Here is a 16,597-nt window from a genome sequence, read left to right on the forward strand (position 1 = left end):
GGCACAGAATCCTGGATTCATCACATTCTTCTGGTAGCAGCAAAATGAGAAGCGGCTGAACGTTGAGAGGAGGAGGAGGAAAGCAAACCCCAGCCTGCTCCTCATATGCCTCTTCCTTCCAGAGAGGGTTTTCATTTCTCACCCTCTGGGTTTGGCTGTCGGGATGCCACAAAGGTTTATTCTCATGTGTGACTGGACACATTTTGTGCACTGCCAAAATTAAAAATAATTAAAAAGCAGTGGAAACTAAGGTATTTGTCCAGTTAGAACATAAGAAGAGCCTTGCTGGATCAGGCCCAAGGCCTATCTAGTCCAGCACCCTTTTCTCCCCAATGGCCCACCAGATGCCTCTGGGAGGACCCCAAGTAGGAGATGAAGGGCGGCATGCCTTCTCTCCCACCACTGCTGCTCTGCCAGGATTATGACATGCTGGGGCCCCTAAGCTACATCAGATTTAAAAGGCCCAATAGCATTACAAAATCGGTCCCACCCTGGCATGTCACTACCCCCCCCCACCCCCAGTTATGGTTACAAGAGTGAAGAGGCTGCTTGTAACTCTGATGGCGGGTATTGGAGTAAACTGGACCCTGGTCTAATAAAATCTCGATATAATTTAGTTATTCTGCACAGAATTATAAACTCAATATGAGAAATAATGGTGTAGCCTTAAAAGTATATTTTTGTCTTATCAGAACGATAATGTCTGTTTTAGAGGTCCTCCACCTTTCCCCTTGATTTTTCAACCAATTATATAAAACTTGAAATTTAGTCTTTTTTTTTTCTTTTTTTTTCAGAGGCCCCTCATAAGGCGATTCCCTAAGCTGTAGCTTACTTAGCTTGTGCCTGAATCCAGCACTGTCCTCTGTAACTGGTATTTAGCAGCATCCTACCTTTGATCAGGGAGATATATAGCCATTGTGACTAGCAGCCATTGATGGATTTGTCCCCCATGAATTTGTCCAAGCACCTTTTAAAGCCATCCAAGCTGATGGCCATCACCACATTCCGTGGGCATAATATGAAAAAGTACTTCCTTTTGTCAGTCCTGAATTTCCTGGCGATCAGTTTCATGGGATGTCCCCTGGTTCTAGTGTTGTGAGAGAGGGAGAAAAATGTCTCTCTACTCGATGGGTGATTTTATAAGCCCCTATCATGTCTCCCCTTAGTCATTATTTTCTAAACTAAAAAGCCCCAGTGTGTAGCCTTACCTGGAAAGGAAGGTGCTCTATGCCCTGGTTATTTTGGTTGTTCTTGTAGTATTTCATTATGTTTTTGCATGCTCTTGATTCTGTTTTGCATTTGTTACTGTTGGCTGATTTTACTTCCGTCATAGAAGACAGACAGGGCAGGAAATGTCAAAATAAAACACAATTCTGCTATCGAATTAAGCAACTGGAGTACATTAACTGACATGTTAGCATGTTTTATTTTGCTTGTACATAAAGGCTGCAATCAGGGGCGTAACAAGGCTAGAGTGGGCCCAGAGACAAAATTTTAAAATGGGCCCCTTGCTGATACACACACACACTTCACAATATATAGTCATATGATTTGCCTCTGGGGGGGGCCTCGAGGGGGGGGCTCCCAGGCAGCCGCCTCCCCTTGCCTAATAGTAGTTACGCCCCTGGCTGCAATCCTGTGCACATCTGCTTGGGAGGAAGCCCTTTGAACTCAATGAGAGTCCTTTCTGGGAACTTCCAATATACCAATAGCATTATACTTGCATCATATTAGAAGAGGCAATCCTCATCCTCTCTCAGCTAGAGAAAAGGACTCTTTTAAAGACTCATTAAAATACAGTTATGGCTGCATTAAGAATGCAGTTATGGCTGCATTCACACAAACATGTCGATTCTGGTTAATGAGTTAACTAGGGTTGCAGAATCCAGAAAAGCTGATTGTGAGAATCCAGAATTTCCAAGCAATCCTGATCAAACCACTGTGGTTAACCTGGAGTTAACCAGGACAGATAAGCAGGATAGAATAGATACCAGGATCTCATCCTGGATACCTATTCTGGGTTAAATACAGGTTAACCACAGAAGTTTGGCCCAGAGCTCTGTGATCTCGGTTAACTCATTAACCAGGATCACAGTGACTGTGTGAATGCAGCCTAATTAAACCAGTTGAACTGATTGACTGAACACTGTAGACTTGCATCTGAATAAATGTGTTTGAGGTGGGGAATACACAGCAATCATTTTTGTTCCAATGTTCTGTGGAAAGGAGGGCTGGAATCCAGAAAAAATCTGTATAATAGGCATGTACAGAAAGAGGGAGAAGATTCCATTCATTTCCCTCTCTGTTTTGCTTTCTTCATTACTGGAAAACATGGACAGGAAAAAATTCTCTGTGGACTTTTTGGGGACTTTCCCTGCTCCTGAATGTTGGCCAAGACAAGAATTGCAGTTGTCAACCCCCTTTTTCAGCCTCCGGAAAGGACACTGCACAGATACACTCAAGCCTGATGACGCAATTCCCAGCAGGCTGTCAGCTTGTCTTACCTCTTTGCAGTTGTAATCCTTAACTACCTTATTGGAGCCAAATGAGACATGATGTGGAAGTCTGAGGAAAAGTGGGGAAGGGGGCACGATTTAGACCAGGGAAGGGCACTCTAGTCCTTCACCATGCTGTGGGCCTGATCGGAACTGCTCCCCCTCAAAATTGCTCTTAGTCCTGGGGCGGAACCCGTGAGATGATATGAACTGTTGCAGGAAGAAGTCTGATAATTCTTAACAATATGCCAGACGCATTTTGGCCATTATTCTGCCTTCTTCAGTGATGCTTATCTGAAAATTCTTTACAGTGCAGCACTACAGTTGGGTATATTCAATATTCTAATGCTATAGCTCAAACCAAAGGAATCCTCTCTTCTTTACTTACTCTTTACTTTGAGCTGTAGCATTAGAATATTGAATATACCCAACTGTAGTGCTGCACTGTAAAGAATTTTCAGATAAACATCACTGAAGAAGGTGGAGTAATAGCTGAAATGCGTCTGGCATGTTAAGAATGATGACATCTTCCTGCAACAGTTCATATAAACTCTCAGACTTATAAGAAATATTCATGAAGTTTTATTAAAGACATCACACTGATCTTTATTATACCAACTGGGAGCCTTTTAAGGAATATCTGTATGGACTTGTTAATATTATTACTACAGGACTGAATTTATACAAATATTTTTGATTAAAGGAGATAATTTTAATGTATGATTATTTGTAAGGATTTTAATAGTGCTAATGATGATTATGATTTATGAGTGCGATTGATATATAGGAGTCAGTGATGATTTATAATTTATCACGTGGGTTTGATTAAATGAGATACTTTAGGATTTGCAATTTGTATATTAGGATTTTTTTATTTGAGGTTATTTTATGCATCATGTACCTTGCCTCAGGTGCCACAATCTTGAGCCACACCTGGATTAGGCCCACAGAGGAAATGGTTATGGTAATGAACAAGTTTTTATACTCTCTCATAGGAACATAGGAAGCTACCATATACTGAGTCAGACCTTTGATCCACCTAGCTCAGTATTGTCTACACAGACTGGCAGCGGCTTTTCCAAGATTCCAGACAAGTGTCTCTCTCAGCCCTGTCTTGGAGATGCTGCTAGGGAGAGAACTAGAACCTTCTGCCTGCAAGCATTCGGGTTCTCGTCCCAAAGCAGCCCCATTCCGAGAGGAATATTTTACAGTGCCCATATGTCTCCCATTCAAATGCAACCAGGGTGGACCCTGCTTAGCAAAGGGGACAATTCATGCTCGCTACTACAAGACCAGCTCCCCTCCCTGGATTAATCTTTGGAGGACATTTCTGTCAACTTTCACTTTAATTCCTCTGACAAAAATCAATAAGATCATGTAGTAGTTTTTGTTTTTAAAGCTTAAATGGCTTAAAACACCTTGCAAATTTGGCAACTGCAGCCCTGATGTTCAGGACAATAAAAGCAAGATGATGCACTAGAAGTTGAAAGTCTTGCAGTGCTCTCACCTGTTTTCCATCTCTAGGGCCGTAGACCTTGTCAAAAATCACAATGAGCATTCATCCCCAAAGATGGTTCAGAGTCCAATCACCCCAACTAGGTCATGTTCTAAATCTCCCCTTACATCCCCCCCCCGCTATTTTAACAGATGGCCACATGGTGGCAGACAATGCTAGTAGCATCCCAAATCTTTTCCTAGGATCCTTCACACCAACTGAGTTACAAACTCAGAAAAAAAACCCTGACTTCTTATGCACAAAACCCTTTAATACAGAACCCTGATTAACTGAGAAATGTCAAGATGTGTATGCTTTTCCAGAAGACATACATAGATGTAGATGCCATGTTGGCCACCAACAAGAGCTGGTCTTGTGGTAGCGAGCATGAATTGTCCCCTTTGCTAAGCAGGGTCCACTCTGGTTGAATTTGAATGGGAGACTACCGGTGGTCCCTCTAATTTTTTTCATCTCTGTGCGGAATCAGTTTTGTTCTGGGCGGCAGTATCAAGGCAGTGTGCACACACATGCATTCAGAGTGTGGCCTTCCTGATTTAACCTGAGCGGGATCCAAAATTAACTGAGCGGACATCAGAAAATGTATGAGCGCGTGCATGTGCGCACGCCTTAGAGGGAACAGTGGAGACTACATGTGTCAGCACTGTAAGATATTCCCCTTAGGGGATGGGGCCGCTCTGGGAAGAACAGAAGGTTCCAAGTTCCCTTCCTGGCATCTCCAAGACAGGGCTGAGAGAGACTCCTGCCTGTGCACACCTTGGAGAAGCCGTTGCCAGTCTGTGTAGACAATGCTGAGCTAGATGGACCAATGGTCTGACTCAGTATATGGCAGCTGCCTATGTTCCTAAATCAGATAAAGTTCAAGTAATGCAGTAGAATCTCTTAAGTTCTCCTGTGTTTCATTTTCTCTTACTGCAGTGATCACTATTTTTTCAATCAGGGACCACTTTGGCAAAAAACCTTCAAGGTAAAAGCCATTTCCACTGTACTGTCCTCCATACACATGTTGCACTTTTGTCAGTGATGGGAGGGTCCTTTAAGAGAGACGGGGCCCTCTCTTAAGAGCTCTGGGGGGAAAGCCTTGGGAAAGACTATACTTCCCAGCCTTCTTTGCATGCCTTCCAAGATAGTGCAGGGGCTCAAGAGGGTTCCGTTCCCCTTAAAGGAGCTCCACTGGTATACAGTAATGTGCAATCAATCAGGGTGCTGCACATAGGGTTGGTGGGGTCTGCCACTGGCCCCCAGACCTTACAATAGGAACATAGGAAGCTGCCGTATACTGAGTCAGACCCTTGGTCCATCTAGCTCAGTATTGTCTACACCAGGGATTCTCAGCGTTGGGCCCCCAGATGTTATTGGACTTCAACTCCCATAATCCCCAGCCAAAGGCCACTGGGCCTGGGGATTATGGGAGTTGAAGTCCAATAACATCTGGGGACCCAACGTTGAGAATCCCTGGTCTACACAGACTGGCAGCAGCTTCTCCAAGCTTGCAGGCGGGAATCTCTCTCAGCCCTATCTTGGAGATGCTGCCAGGGAGGGAACTTGGAACCTTCTGCATGCAGGCGCTCTTCCCAGAGCGGCCCCAGATCTGCCCTATTGCACCTACTGGAGATTCCCCCCTCCCTGAAGGAAGTAGTTATCTATAGTGGTCATTCTGGCAGAAGATGGAGCAATTATTATGTTGGTGATGCTTCTGCAAAACATTCAGAGGTTGTTCTCCTGTCCAGGTGGGGTGGCGGAGGCTGCTTAAAACTTAACCTTCCCTGCAGACGATCGCCAAGTCCTTGCTGGGTGTGCTGATCATGTGCCCAGGCAGCAGGGAGGCTTGTGGGCCAGGACACCGACAGGGAAATGTGGTGAAGGGAGCACTTGCTCCCTTAACTCCGTTTAAGAGGACGACTCCCTAGGTACGTTTGCTGCAGAGAGCCAGCTGGCTCCCACGGGTTCCCACAGGCAGCCAAGCCTGGTCTCAGATGCCCTAACCCAGTCTTGGCTGCTCATGAGAACAGCCTCATAATTTAGAACGGCTTGTATTCTTCTTTTAAGAACCCAGTTTCTCAGTGTTAGCTTCTGCTAGCATCACACGATGCTGTCACCTTGCCAAAGCTAGTCCTGTGGACACCCATGTCCTCAGCTATACATGGTGTGTGTGTGTGTGTGTGTGTGTGTGTGTGTGCGCGCGCGCGTGCCTTCTACTCTAATGGCAGTGGCAGGAGCACCAACTCCTTAGCTGCATTCTAGAAGGTTCTGAAAAATGGCCACGCTGGTACAGTTCCAAAACTGTGGAATTGCATGGAAGCCATGAAGGCAAATCTGGCTTTACTTTGGCATGAAGCAAGCTTGGGAAAGGGAGAGCAATTGGTCAAGGTTTGGAAGGTGGGCTTAGAAACACTCTTTTAAAACACACATCATCACACCGAGGGCAGAGATGAAGTGATTTCCTCCCCTGCCATTTTGCTGCCCTATTGACAAGCAGCAAAGTTGACTGAGAAGGCAATTTGAAGGGTGTGTGTGTCTAAAAGAGGGTACAGAGGGGACCTTACCAGTGTCTGTGGTGCTCCTCCCCCAGAGGCCTCCACTTCCTGCTAAAATAAGGCCATATTTGTAAATCATTATGTTCTATGATTCCAAGGTGGGTGGACGCTTCTGGAAAAAAGCTGTGGCCAGTGGAAGGACCACCACCACCAAACAAGTGACAAGTCTGTTTTGGCCGATCTTGTGCCCCCGCCCAGCCCCCCTCAAATTCCAGCTAGAAGTTATCGGGAGAAAACAGTTTACTTTTTCTTAATCCAGATTTTCTCAAACTGGGGTCCCCAGATGCTTTTGGACTACAACTCCCATGGTGGCTGAGGATGTTGAGAGTTGTAATCCATTTGGGGATCCCAGTCTGGGAAACCTTGCCTTAATCCAAAATGCAGCAACTCAACAACCATGCAAAACAGTTGAGAAGAATCCTTGATCAATTTGCTTCAAACGTTTTATTCCTTTTTTTGTTTGCTGTTCACAACACACCATCAAGTGCCTCAAGTTTAACAACAAAAACAAAATCCCACACACACGTCCACCCAGAAGGCCAAGCCGGAGTCACAGAAATGCCGTAGAGCAATCTTTAAATACGCAACTGAAAACATAAAACCAACAACCACACAGCAGAACACTGTCAAAGAAGGATCTCCATTATAAATACAGTGCAATAATTATGTACAACTTTTACAATATTAAGACAAGACCAGCCTCATGGCTGGGTCAAACATTTGGAAGGGTTTTTAAGACCACTGGCACAAGAGGAAGGATTGAAAGAACCGAGGAGGAGGAGGTTTGCTCCCCTTTTCTCTGAACGCGCTGAATTAAGACGAAAGTTGAGCGGCAATTCATTGTAGCACAAGCTCGACCTGCATTAAAATCTCGTTTGGGAAGTCAGTTCAAAAAACAGCAAACGGGAATCTGGCGAAATCATCATTCAACCACCAACCAAGTTCCTTCCAAACAGCAACTAAAAGCTGCAGAAATTTGACACAACTAAAGGACCGAGGGGCCCAAAATCCACAACTCGGTTTGCTATGTACAAATAAGTACAGGATGCCATCTATACAAAGAGTCAGGCAGCCTGTTCCAAAAAGCTTATTTTCACATACAAAGCCCTTAAGTAGCCCTTTGTCCCAGGAAAGGGATGGACAAAAAAAGTTGCCATTTTTGGCCAAGACTTGCCCTTTTTCGGGGCTCCTGCACAAAAGCAGAGTGATCTGCCCCAGATCAAGGAGCAAGAGACTTCTACAGCAGGGCTGGCAACTGGCAGCCAGAGAGTGGAAGCCAGCTTCTCGAGGCCTGCCATCTGGCTCCTTCAGCTGTCGTCAGTGCCCGCCAACATTCACCACTGCCTCCTTCTTTGTGCAGAGGTGGGAACTGTGGAAGAGGGAGCCAAATGGAACCTGAGGTTAGGGAGGCAGGGGGATACAAAATTGGACTGTGCCACCACATGACTCGGCACTTACAGACTGCCTGGCTACCTCAGAAGTGCCACATAACTCTCACACAGGGGTGGGTGGGTTGCAGCCTGGCTGGTGGTGGCATGCTGTTGCCCTGCACAAAGTTGGAACACTGCTTTGCGATGCACTCTAAACTCACACGCCCTGCTGCTGCTCGGCCTTCAGGGGAAGTGAGTGGTGGACCCCTTGGTAGCAGGGGAGGGATAGCTTCCATCCAACCAGAGTCCCCTAGTGTATGCCAAGAGCTTCGAATCAGCTGCTGGTCGCCCATGGAAACTCGCAGGCCTACATACACACGGTGGGTTCTCGCAATCCCTTTGACGCCAACAGATGAGCCGGGGAGGTGTTCACGCTGCTGAGAATCTGAGCTGAGTGGTTGTGTGCCACGCAAAGTCAGGGCAGATCTTGGCTTGGCCAAGCTGGCATTTAAGCACAAGTAAGAGCTGTTCTACGGTGGTTAAATGACACACAACTGAGCACCCATTTTTTGATTTAGTGCTGCCCACACACCATGCCGTAATGATTCAGGGGTTGTCACCCTGATGCTCTTCAGCAGTTGTTGGACTATAAGCCCCATAATCCACAGCGACAATGGCCAAAGCCACAGGTGATGGGAGTTGTCATTTAACAACAGCTGGAGAGTCTCAGGTTGGCCTGACACCTGGTTCATGAAGTCATTCCAATCTAGGTTTAATGTGGGCTACCAGCATTAGAGTGGTTGTGTGAACCCATATCAAGACAGGAATCCCAGATTCATCACTGGTCATACGCCACCTTGATGTGTACTCACACAATCACACTCATGTTGTTAACCCACATTAAATCTATATTCAAACTGTTATGTGAACCAGGCCATAGTATATCATGCAGTCACACAGGACTCACTGGCCTGGTTCACACAATGGTTCAAATCTAGGTTTAATGTGGGTTAACAACATGAGTGTGATTGTGTGAACCCATAATAGGGTGGTTTGTGGCCTGAGATGAATCTGCAGTCTGCAATGGTGCAGCCAAGATGCAGCTTTACTGCCTCCAGGAAAACTAAGCCAAAAGCAGAAGGCGTTGTAGTTCAACAACCACCAGAGAGCTAAGGTTGCCCACCCCTGGCCTATGATGGAGGCCAGCTATCGCATGTATCAAGGTGGGCAGATATTGTTGAACTACAACTCCTATCACCCACAGTCACAATCAACTGTGGCTGGGGATGCTGGGAGTTGTAGTCCTGAAACATCTGGAGGGCCACCCTTGAATTAAAGTATGCCAGTTGCGATGCTACACATTTTGGCTCTGGACTAAAGAAGCCTGCAGAGAAGATGCCCAAGACCTCCATTCTGCAGTCAGGCACTGCCATTTCACATAAAATCAGAGCAAGACTTGAGACTCAAAAAGGCCCTAGTCCTGAATTAATTGAGATTTACAGGACAAGGATGGCGGGTGGTGGTGAAAAGCTGGGCAATATTTGTACTTCCAAAGGGGAGCATGATATTTGGTCAGAAGCCCCTTGCAAAAATTATTGCAACCATTTTTCCCTGAGACAATGAGCATTCAGTAAAGATGCCTGGTGCCACATGTGTCCGAGAGCGGAACAGGAGGTTAGAGAAGGCATCGGACTCCCACTGAAAATGGAATCCCTGTGTTTTGGTTTGCCCCTCTTCTAAACTCACCACTTGGCTTGATATCGTCATACCAGGAGCATCCTCACACCTGCCCATGTTGCAAATGATGTGGAGCAGGAGTGAGAAAGACAATGATGTCACGCTACACTCTCACTGGAGGCGAGGTTGCCATTTTCTGTGGCAGGCCCATACCTTACTTAATATCTAGATCTGCCCTGAGACATCATGGAAAAGATAACTGGTAGGACAGCATCTAATAAGAAGAGCAGCTTCTGTTGGAGCATGAACAAAGCAATAGCTGGGCTACACAACTTTGGCCCTCCAGATGTTGTTGGACTGAAACTCCCACCATCCACAGCAGAAAATAGTCAGGGATGATGGAAGTTGTAGTCCAACCGCAAACAGAGGGCCAGAGTTGTCCAGCCCTGAATTGCACACAAGATTTCGAGTTACACAGAATTAACCCACTGGGAAGAGTTCTGGGCACTCCAGAGTTGCATATACTCCTACGGCAACAGATGATGGCCCAAAGACATCTCCCCTTTCCTGTCCTATATTTCTCAGTCACGGTGGGAAGTGGGTGGGATGAGTATTGCTGGCATAGTCATTGGGTCAGGATTAAGGAACTGAGCACCAATTTGCTTTGATCTCCAAAAGCAAAACAAGCAGCTTACTGGGAATTAAGACTATTTTACTTGAGGGCAACAGGAATTGGGAGCAGTTGAAAAAATCTGGATACACCAAGAAGATCCAAACCACCCGAGAAGTAGAAAAAGAGGTTCCTTTTTACTTGTACTTCAATATATACATCTGTCAGAAGCAAGAAATGGGGCTGGTTGAGCAGAAATGAGTCCAATAGTGAGATGAAATAGGCAAGGTAATTGCCCCTCAAAGGAGCAATTACTTTGCATGAATGCAGTCCCAGAAATGCAGCCCACCTCCAATTCTAAGATTCCACAGATCTTAGAAGGATTGTGTGCTGCTCATTTAGTACTCAACCATAAGGAAAATATTCCACCTGTCATATGAAATCCTCTACAAGTTTCCCTCTTGCTATCTTGATGCAGAATTAAGGGTCACACAAGACTGTGCAGCTTCTGGGAATTTCAGGGTAAACCGGGATGGAACACTGAGCAAGACCTGGGACAAACTTGATGCTATAAGCCACCGAGATCAGATACACAAGCGAGCCAGTGCTGTGACATCAAGGATCACCAAACTTGTGCCCACTCAGACGTGGCATGTCACACTTTTATTTGGAGAGGAGTGTGCCCCAGCTCCACTGCCAGGCAGTTAAGTATTAATCCCCAGAAAATGGGCCCATCATTTCAAGCAAAAGCAGAGACCACCATGTGCTTTGTACCAAGCCCACCTTCAGTAGCTTGATGGTACAGTTCCTCTGATGGCCACCATCACACCCGGTAGCATCGGAGACCAACTGCATCTGCCCAGGTGAGAAATCAAATCAACGTGAAAGAAGAACACCCCACTGAGTCGAGTGTTCCAGGGTTCCCTAGAAAAGTCACAGCCAGCTATTCTCTGCCCTCTCAAAATGGCAGCAGGGTTCCTAAAAAGGGATCACCTGGCAGGAAAAGGCCGCGAGAGGATCACCCACAAGCAATTCCTTGTATTCCAAGAGGTGCACCAAAATCGTTGATCTTTCCAGGCAAGGTTGGAAGGCCAAGGTGCCACTGGAGTCAGGGGGAACTGCCCAGACACAGTCTGCCAGGCAACATGCAAAGCAGATGCCTTCAGACTCAACGCCAGAGGCCCTGGCACAGCAGGAAGGGAATCTGAGGACGACAGAAAGGGCCAGGAAGGCGGCCTCAGTTCTTGAGCAGGTCGGCCAAGTCGTAGGCCTCAAACAAGTCGCTCACGCCCTCGCCCTCCTCTAGACCCCACAGGTAGTCTTGGTCGAGGGGAGGAGAGAAGCTGACAAAGGATCCCCCATCGCCGTACGGCGCAGAGGGCAGCTGGTCCTCCGTCTGCTGCAGGAGGTGTTGGGGCAGTTCCAGGAACCCGTCCTCTCCTTCCAGCAGGCAGCTGGGCGGCTCGATCTTCACACTCACAGGCTCATCTGGAGAAATGGAAAAGCCACCCGTCAGCAGAGCAGGGGATGTCACCCAGGGCAAGCAACGGAGCTGGCACTTCCTAGCACAGGGAGAGGTAACCGGGGCTCTCCAGCTGTTATTGAACTGCAACTCCCATCATCCCCAGCCACAATAAATTGTGGCTGGGGATGATGGGAGTTGTAATTCAACCGGCAGAAAACAAAAACCCTGTTTGCATTCAACACTATCAAGAGATCAAAAAAGAATCCAAATGCTATATGCTGAAGGGAGAAACTCGTGCAGTTCAACCTCCATGTTGGGACTGGAGAATATCTGTAGAAATCTATTTTTTCTTTACAGATAACTGCCACTGATTTTATTTATTTTTACATTTATATCCCGCTCTTCCTCCAAGGAGCCCAGAGTGATGTATGACATACTTAAGTTTCTTCTCATAACAACCCTGTGAAGTAGGTTAGGCTGAGAGAGAAGTGACTGGCCCAGAGGCACCCAGCAAGTATCATGGTTGCATTTGGCAAGATTAATCAGAAATTGAGAAAAGAAATCTGACACTTTATCTCTCAACCACAATGTGACATTGCAGCAACTTTGGGACATCTGTCAACATTTCTCCCATTTTGGGAGGATATGATATTTTGGACAAACTATTGTATTCTATCTTTTCAGCTGGATACATAGCGGCTATTTTAATGAAATTTTATTGATAATTTTTCATTTACTTTGAGTATATAGATGCATCGATTTGGATTTATTATATACAACCTAGTCTGGATAATTTTCAACCACCCAGTTTTATTACTATGATATTAAAATACTAGTATATAGCAACTTGATTCTTTTTTGATGTCATGAGTTGTAGTTCAACAGCTGGAGAGCCAAGGTTGCGTATTCCCTGTGCCTGTGGCAGGTGCCACGTAAGGTTTGCTTACCTAGAGAATCATTTGGAGCCAGAGGTCCTGAAGGATTGTCTGCTCCTACCAGGGCTGCTCAACTTAGGCCCCCCAGCTGTTTTTAGACTACAACTCCCATAATGGCCTTCCACAGTGGCCCATAGCCAGGGATTATGGGAGTTGTAGGCCAATATCTGTAGGAGGGCCAAAGTTGAGCAGCCCTGTCAAACCTGGCCAGTTGTTAAGATAGGGGGCCCAGGGATTTTGGCTGGCCTTGCATAGGATCATAGGCAGCTACCTTATATGGTGTCAGACCATTGGTCCATCTAGTTCAGTATTGTCTACACAGACTGGCAGCGGCTTCTCCAAGGTTGCAGGCAGGAGTGTCTGCAAGCTCTCTCTTGGGAGATGCTGCCAGGGAGGGAACTCGGAACCTTCCGCATGCAGATGCTCTTCCATTGCAGCTGGCCCCATCCCCTAAGGGGGATATCTTCCAGTGCTCACACATGTAGTCTCCAGTTCAAATGCAAACTAGGGCAGACCCTGCTTAGCAAAGGGATCTTCTGCTTGCAAAGCAGATGCTCTACCACTGAGGTATGGCTCAGTGGGACCACAGCTCAGGAGGAGGATTTCCACCCTGTATCTGGCTCCCAAGCTGGGAGGAAGACTCTCACCAGAAGGCAGATCTGCCAGGACTTTCAGCCCTTGCTTTACCTTTCACTGCTGGGGAGTTGGAGCTGTGGCTGCTGCTTTGGTGGGCTGGGGCTGAGAAGCTGCTCTCTTTGGCTGGGCTCTCCTCCAGAATTTCCTCAGGGCACAGGTACACATCAATTGGGCCATTGGTACTTTTCAAGTGGAGCTGGACATTCTCCTGGCCAGAGAAGAAGAAGAGATGGTATAAGACATTCACAACCTTACATAGTAACATAGCTGCCATAAACCGAATCAGCCCACTGGTTGATCTAGCTCAGTATTGTCTACACTGACTGGCAGCAGCTCTCCAAGATTTCAGGCAGGAGTCTCTCCTGGCCCTACCTGAAATGCTGTCAGAGTTTACCTGGGACCTTCTACATGCAAAGCAGATGCGCTGCCACTGAGCTACAGCCCCATCCCCAAAGGTGGCATACATGCATTCCCCATCCAGGCATTGACCACACCAACACTTCCTTAGCTTTAGCAAGTTGGCTACATTGTGTGTCCTTAGACCAAGCCTACTCAACGCCAGCACTCCTGCAGATGCTGGCCTACAACTCCCATAATTCCTGGCTATGGGCCATGGTGGATGGGGATCATGGGAGTTGTAGTCCAAAAACAGCTGGGGTGGGAGGGAGTTGAACAGGCCTGCCTTATTTGTTATTTCTTTTTGTAAACCGCCCTGAGCCATTTTTGGAAGGGCTGTATAGAAATCGAATCATTTATTTATTTATTTTTATTTAGACCAAGTTCTGGGACAGGGCTGCTCAGCTTTGGCCCCCCTGCAGATGCTGGCCTACAACTCCCATAATCCTTGGCTATGGGCCACTGTGACTGGGGATTATGAGAGTTGTAGTCCAAAAACAGCTGGAGGGCCAAAGTTGAGCAGCCCTGCTCTGGGACCTTCAGCCATCGTGGCTGGGGACAATGGGAGTTGTAATCCAACAACATCTGGGGACCCAAGGTTGAGGACCCCTGGAAGACGACAAAAGCTTAAACTTGTCACCTCTCTCTACCTCCAACCTGCTTTGGATAACAGAAAGGGGGTGAGGGGAAAGCAGCTATTACCTTAAGATCTTCTTCGGAGGCCCTGCTCCGAGAGCTCCTGCCAAATGATTCGAGGCAGGTGGCTACTACAGGGGGCTTTTTTGGTGGTGGCACCTCACCTGGTGTCACTTTGTCCTTTTAGACACCAGGTGAAGACCTTTCTGTTCACTCAGGTTTCTTAAGATTGTGTTTTTTTTTAAGTTCTTAAAATGTTTCATATGGTATTTTGTGTTGTGATTTGTCTGTTGTATTTTATGTGTTTTTATTGGATTTTTTTTTTTTTAAAGGGAAGTGCAGAATGTTCTGAGCTCGAAATCTTCCAACTCGAAACAGGCCATTTCAAGGGTTCCAAGCTTGAAACAGAATACTCTTTAAATGAAGGGCTTATTTTGAGTTCGGAATGTCCTGAGCACCATTTTGGTGGCCTGTTTTTCGCTTCCTGTTTTTGGCACTGGCTTCTGATCCCCTTGCTTCTTGGTTGGCTTGTTTCCATACAAATCAGCATTGGTATGATAACATGCCAACTAAGAAACAAGGAGATCACAAGCCAATTAGAAGCCAGTGCTTAAAAAAGGAGGCAAGGGGAAAGCAGCCCGCAAAAATGCTGCTCCGGATGTTCTGACCTTGTTCTGTTGGAACAACCAGCTCGCCCCGTTGTTCTGACAGAACATTCTGGGGATTTGCATTCCATCCCAAGCTCGGAATGCAAATCCCGTTCCGTGCACATCCCTTATTTTTGTGTGTTGTGAGCTGCACAGAGAACAATTTGTTATGGGGCGGATAACAAATGAAGTTCATTATTATTTTCAGTTGTGCAAGCCATCCCATGCAAAATTCACCATCTAGCTAAAGTCTTTAAGGACTTACAAGCATCATTCTCTGTCATCAAAAAGCACCTGAAGTACTGTACAAGGAATCATACAACCTAGTATGTCCTCAAGTCCCAATACATTTAGGGCCAGCTCACCCGCCATGTCACTTAAGATTGGCCGGTGAAGTTATACAGCAAATGCCATCTTCTTTGGATGCCAGATCTGTCACACCCCGAAACAGGGCCTTTTCTGTGGAAACCTGCAATGCCCTGCCATAGGCTATTTGACCAGACTCCCCCCACCCCGCAATGTAGGAATTCTGCAAACAGGTAAAAAATTGTCATTCTTCCCTGCCTCTGTGGATTCTCCTGGTTTGTTCTGTATTTTCTTGATGGTGGTTGCTGAGATTGGAATTGGCTAGAGCTTCTTTGAAGGTACACCGCTTTATGAATGGTTGGTGAAAAGCAGTTCAGCAAAGACATACGTAAGTATCAAAAGGAAAGCAAAGCCATTCCAGCCACTGGCCAGCCTGCTCACCTCACAAACGTCTGGCACCTCTAGCCGGGTTTCTGGTGGGGCCCGAACCACAATCACCGTCTGTTCATTGAAGTTGTTGATGGCACGGATATCCTGATATGTGACGTAAGCTAACGTAGGGTCAGGGTTGGAAGTTAAAGGAAATTCCAGACCAAGAAAACCCAACTCCAGAAGTAGGAACAGAGGAAGCTGCCTTATACCAAGTCAGGCTACTGGTCCATCTAACTCAGTATTGTCTACAAAGACTGGCAGCGGTTTCTCCAAGGTTACAGGCAGAAGTCTTTCTCAGCCCTATCTTGGAGATGCTGCCAGGGAGCGAACGTGGAACCTTCAGCATGCAGGCACTCTTCCCAGAGCAGCCCCAACCCCCAAGAGGAATACCTCACAGTGCTCATACATGTAGTCTCCCATTCAAATGCAAGCCAGGGCAGACCCTGCTTAGCAAAAGGGACAAGTCACGCTTGCTTCCACAAGACCAGCTCCATATGTTCAAAGGCAGAAAAGCTTGGGCATGTGTGTTTCCGTGTGAGGTGGAGGGGTTAATATGTTGCCTGATTATTTTCATCTATCACAAATAATCTGCATGCAAAAAGAGAGATGAATGTAATTTTACTTCTGAATACTAAGAGGTTTCCTAGGTCACAGGGGATGGGGCCAAAGCCCGGTGGCAGAGCATCCAAGAAGGTCCCGAGTTCAATCCCTGGCAGCATCTCCAAGTAGGGCTGGGAAAGACTCCTGCCTGAAACCTTGGAGAAGCTGCTGCCACTCAGTGTAGACCAGGGCCGCCCAACGCCAGCCCTTCAGCTGTTGCTGGACTACAACACCCAACTTCCTCAGCCACAGTGGCCAATAGTCAGGGATTAGGGGGGTTGTAGTCTCACAGCAGCTGGAGAGCTGAAGTTGTGCAATCCTAGTGTGGACAACACTGAACTA

At 46.7% G+C, this 16,597-nt stretch overlaps 1 protein-coding gene across 1 annotated transcript in view; it reads right to left on the minus strand.

The window, feature by feature from the left end:
- Nucleotides 1-6,970: 6,970 nt before the first annotated feature.
- Nucleotides 6,971-16,597, minus strand: part of E2F2 (E2F transcription factor 2) — a 52,289-nt gene continuing 42,662 nt past the window's right edge. Inside the window, exons 5-7 of the mRNA XM_053268730.1 lie at nucleotides 15,665-15,779; nucleotides 13,290-13,446; nucleotides 6,971-11,690 (exon numbers count right to left, since the gene is read on the minus strand). Of these exons, the coding sequence (XP_053124705.1) occupies nucleotides 11,440-11,690; nucleotides 13,290-13,446; nucleotides 15,665-15,779 (523 nt within the window). The 3' untranslated portion in view covers nucleotides 6,971-11,439. The remainder of the gene's footprint in view (nucleotides 11,691-13,289; nucleotides 13,447-15,664; nucleotides 15,780-16,597) is intronic.

Source organism: Hemicordylus capensis, chromosome 7 (genome assembly GCF_027244095.1).
Source record: "Hemicordylus capensis ecotype Gifberg chromosome 7, rHemCap1.1.pri, whole genome shotgun sequence".
NCBI lineage: Eukaryota > Metazoa > Chordata > Lepidosauria > Squamata > Cordylidae > Hemicordylus > Hemicordylus capensis.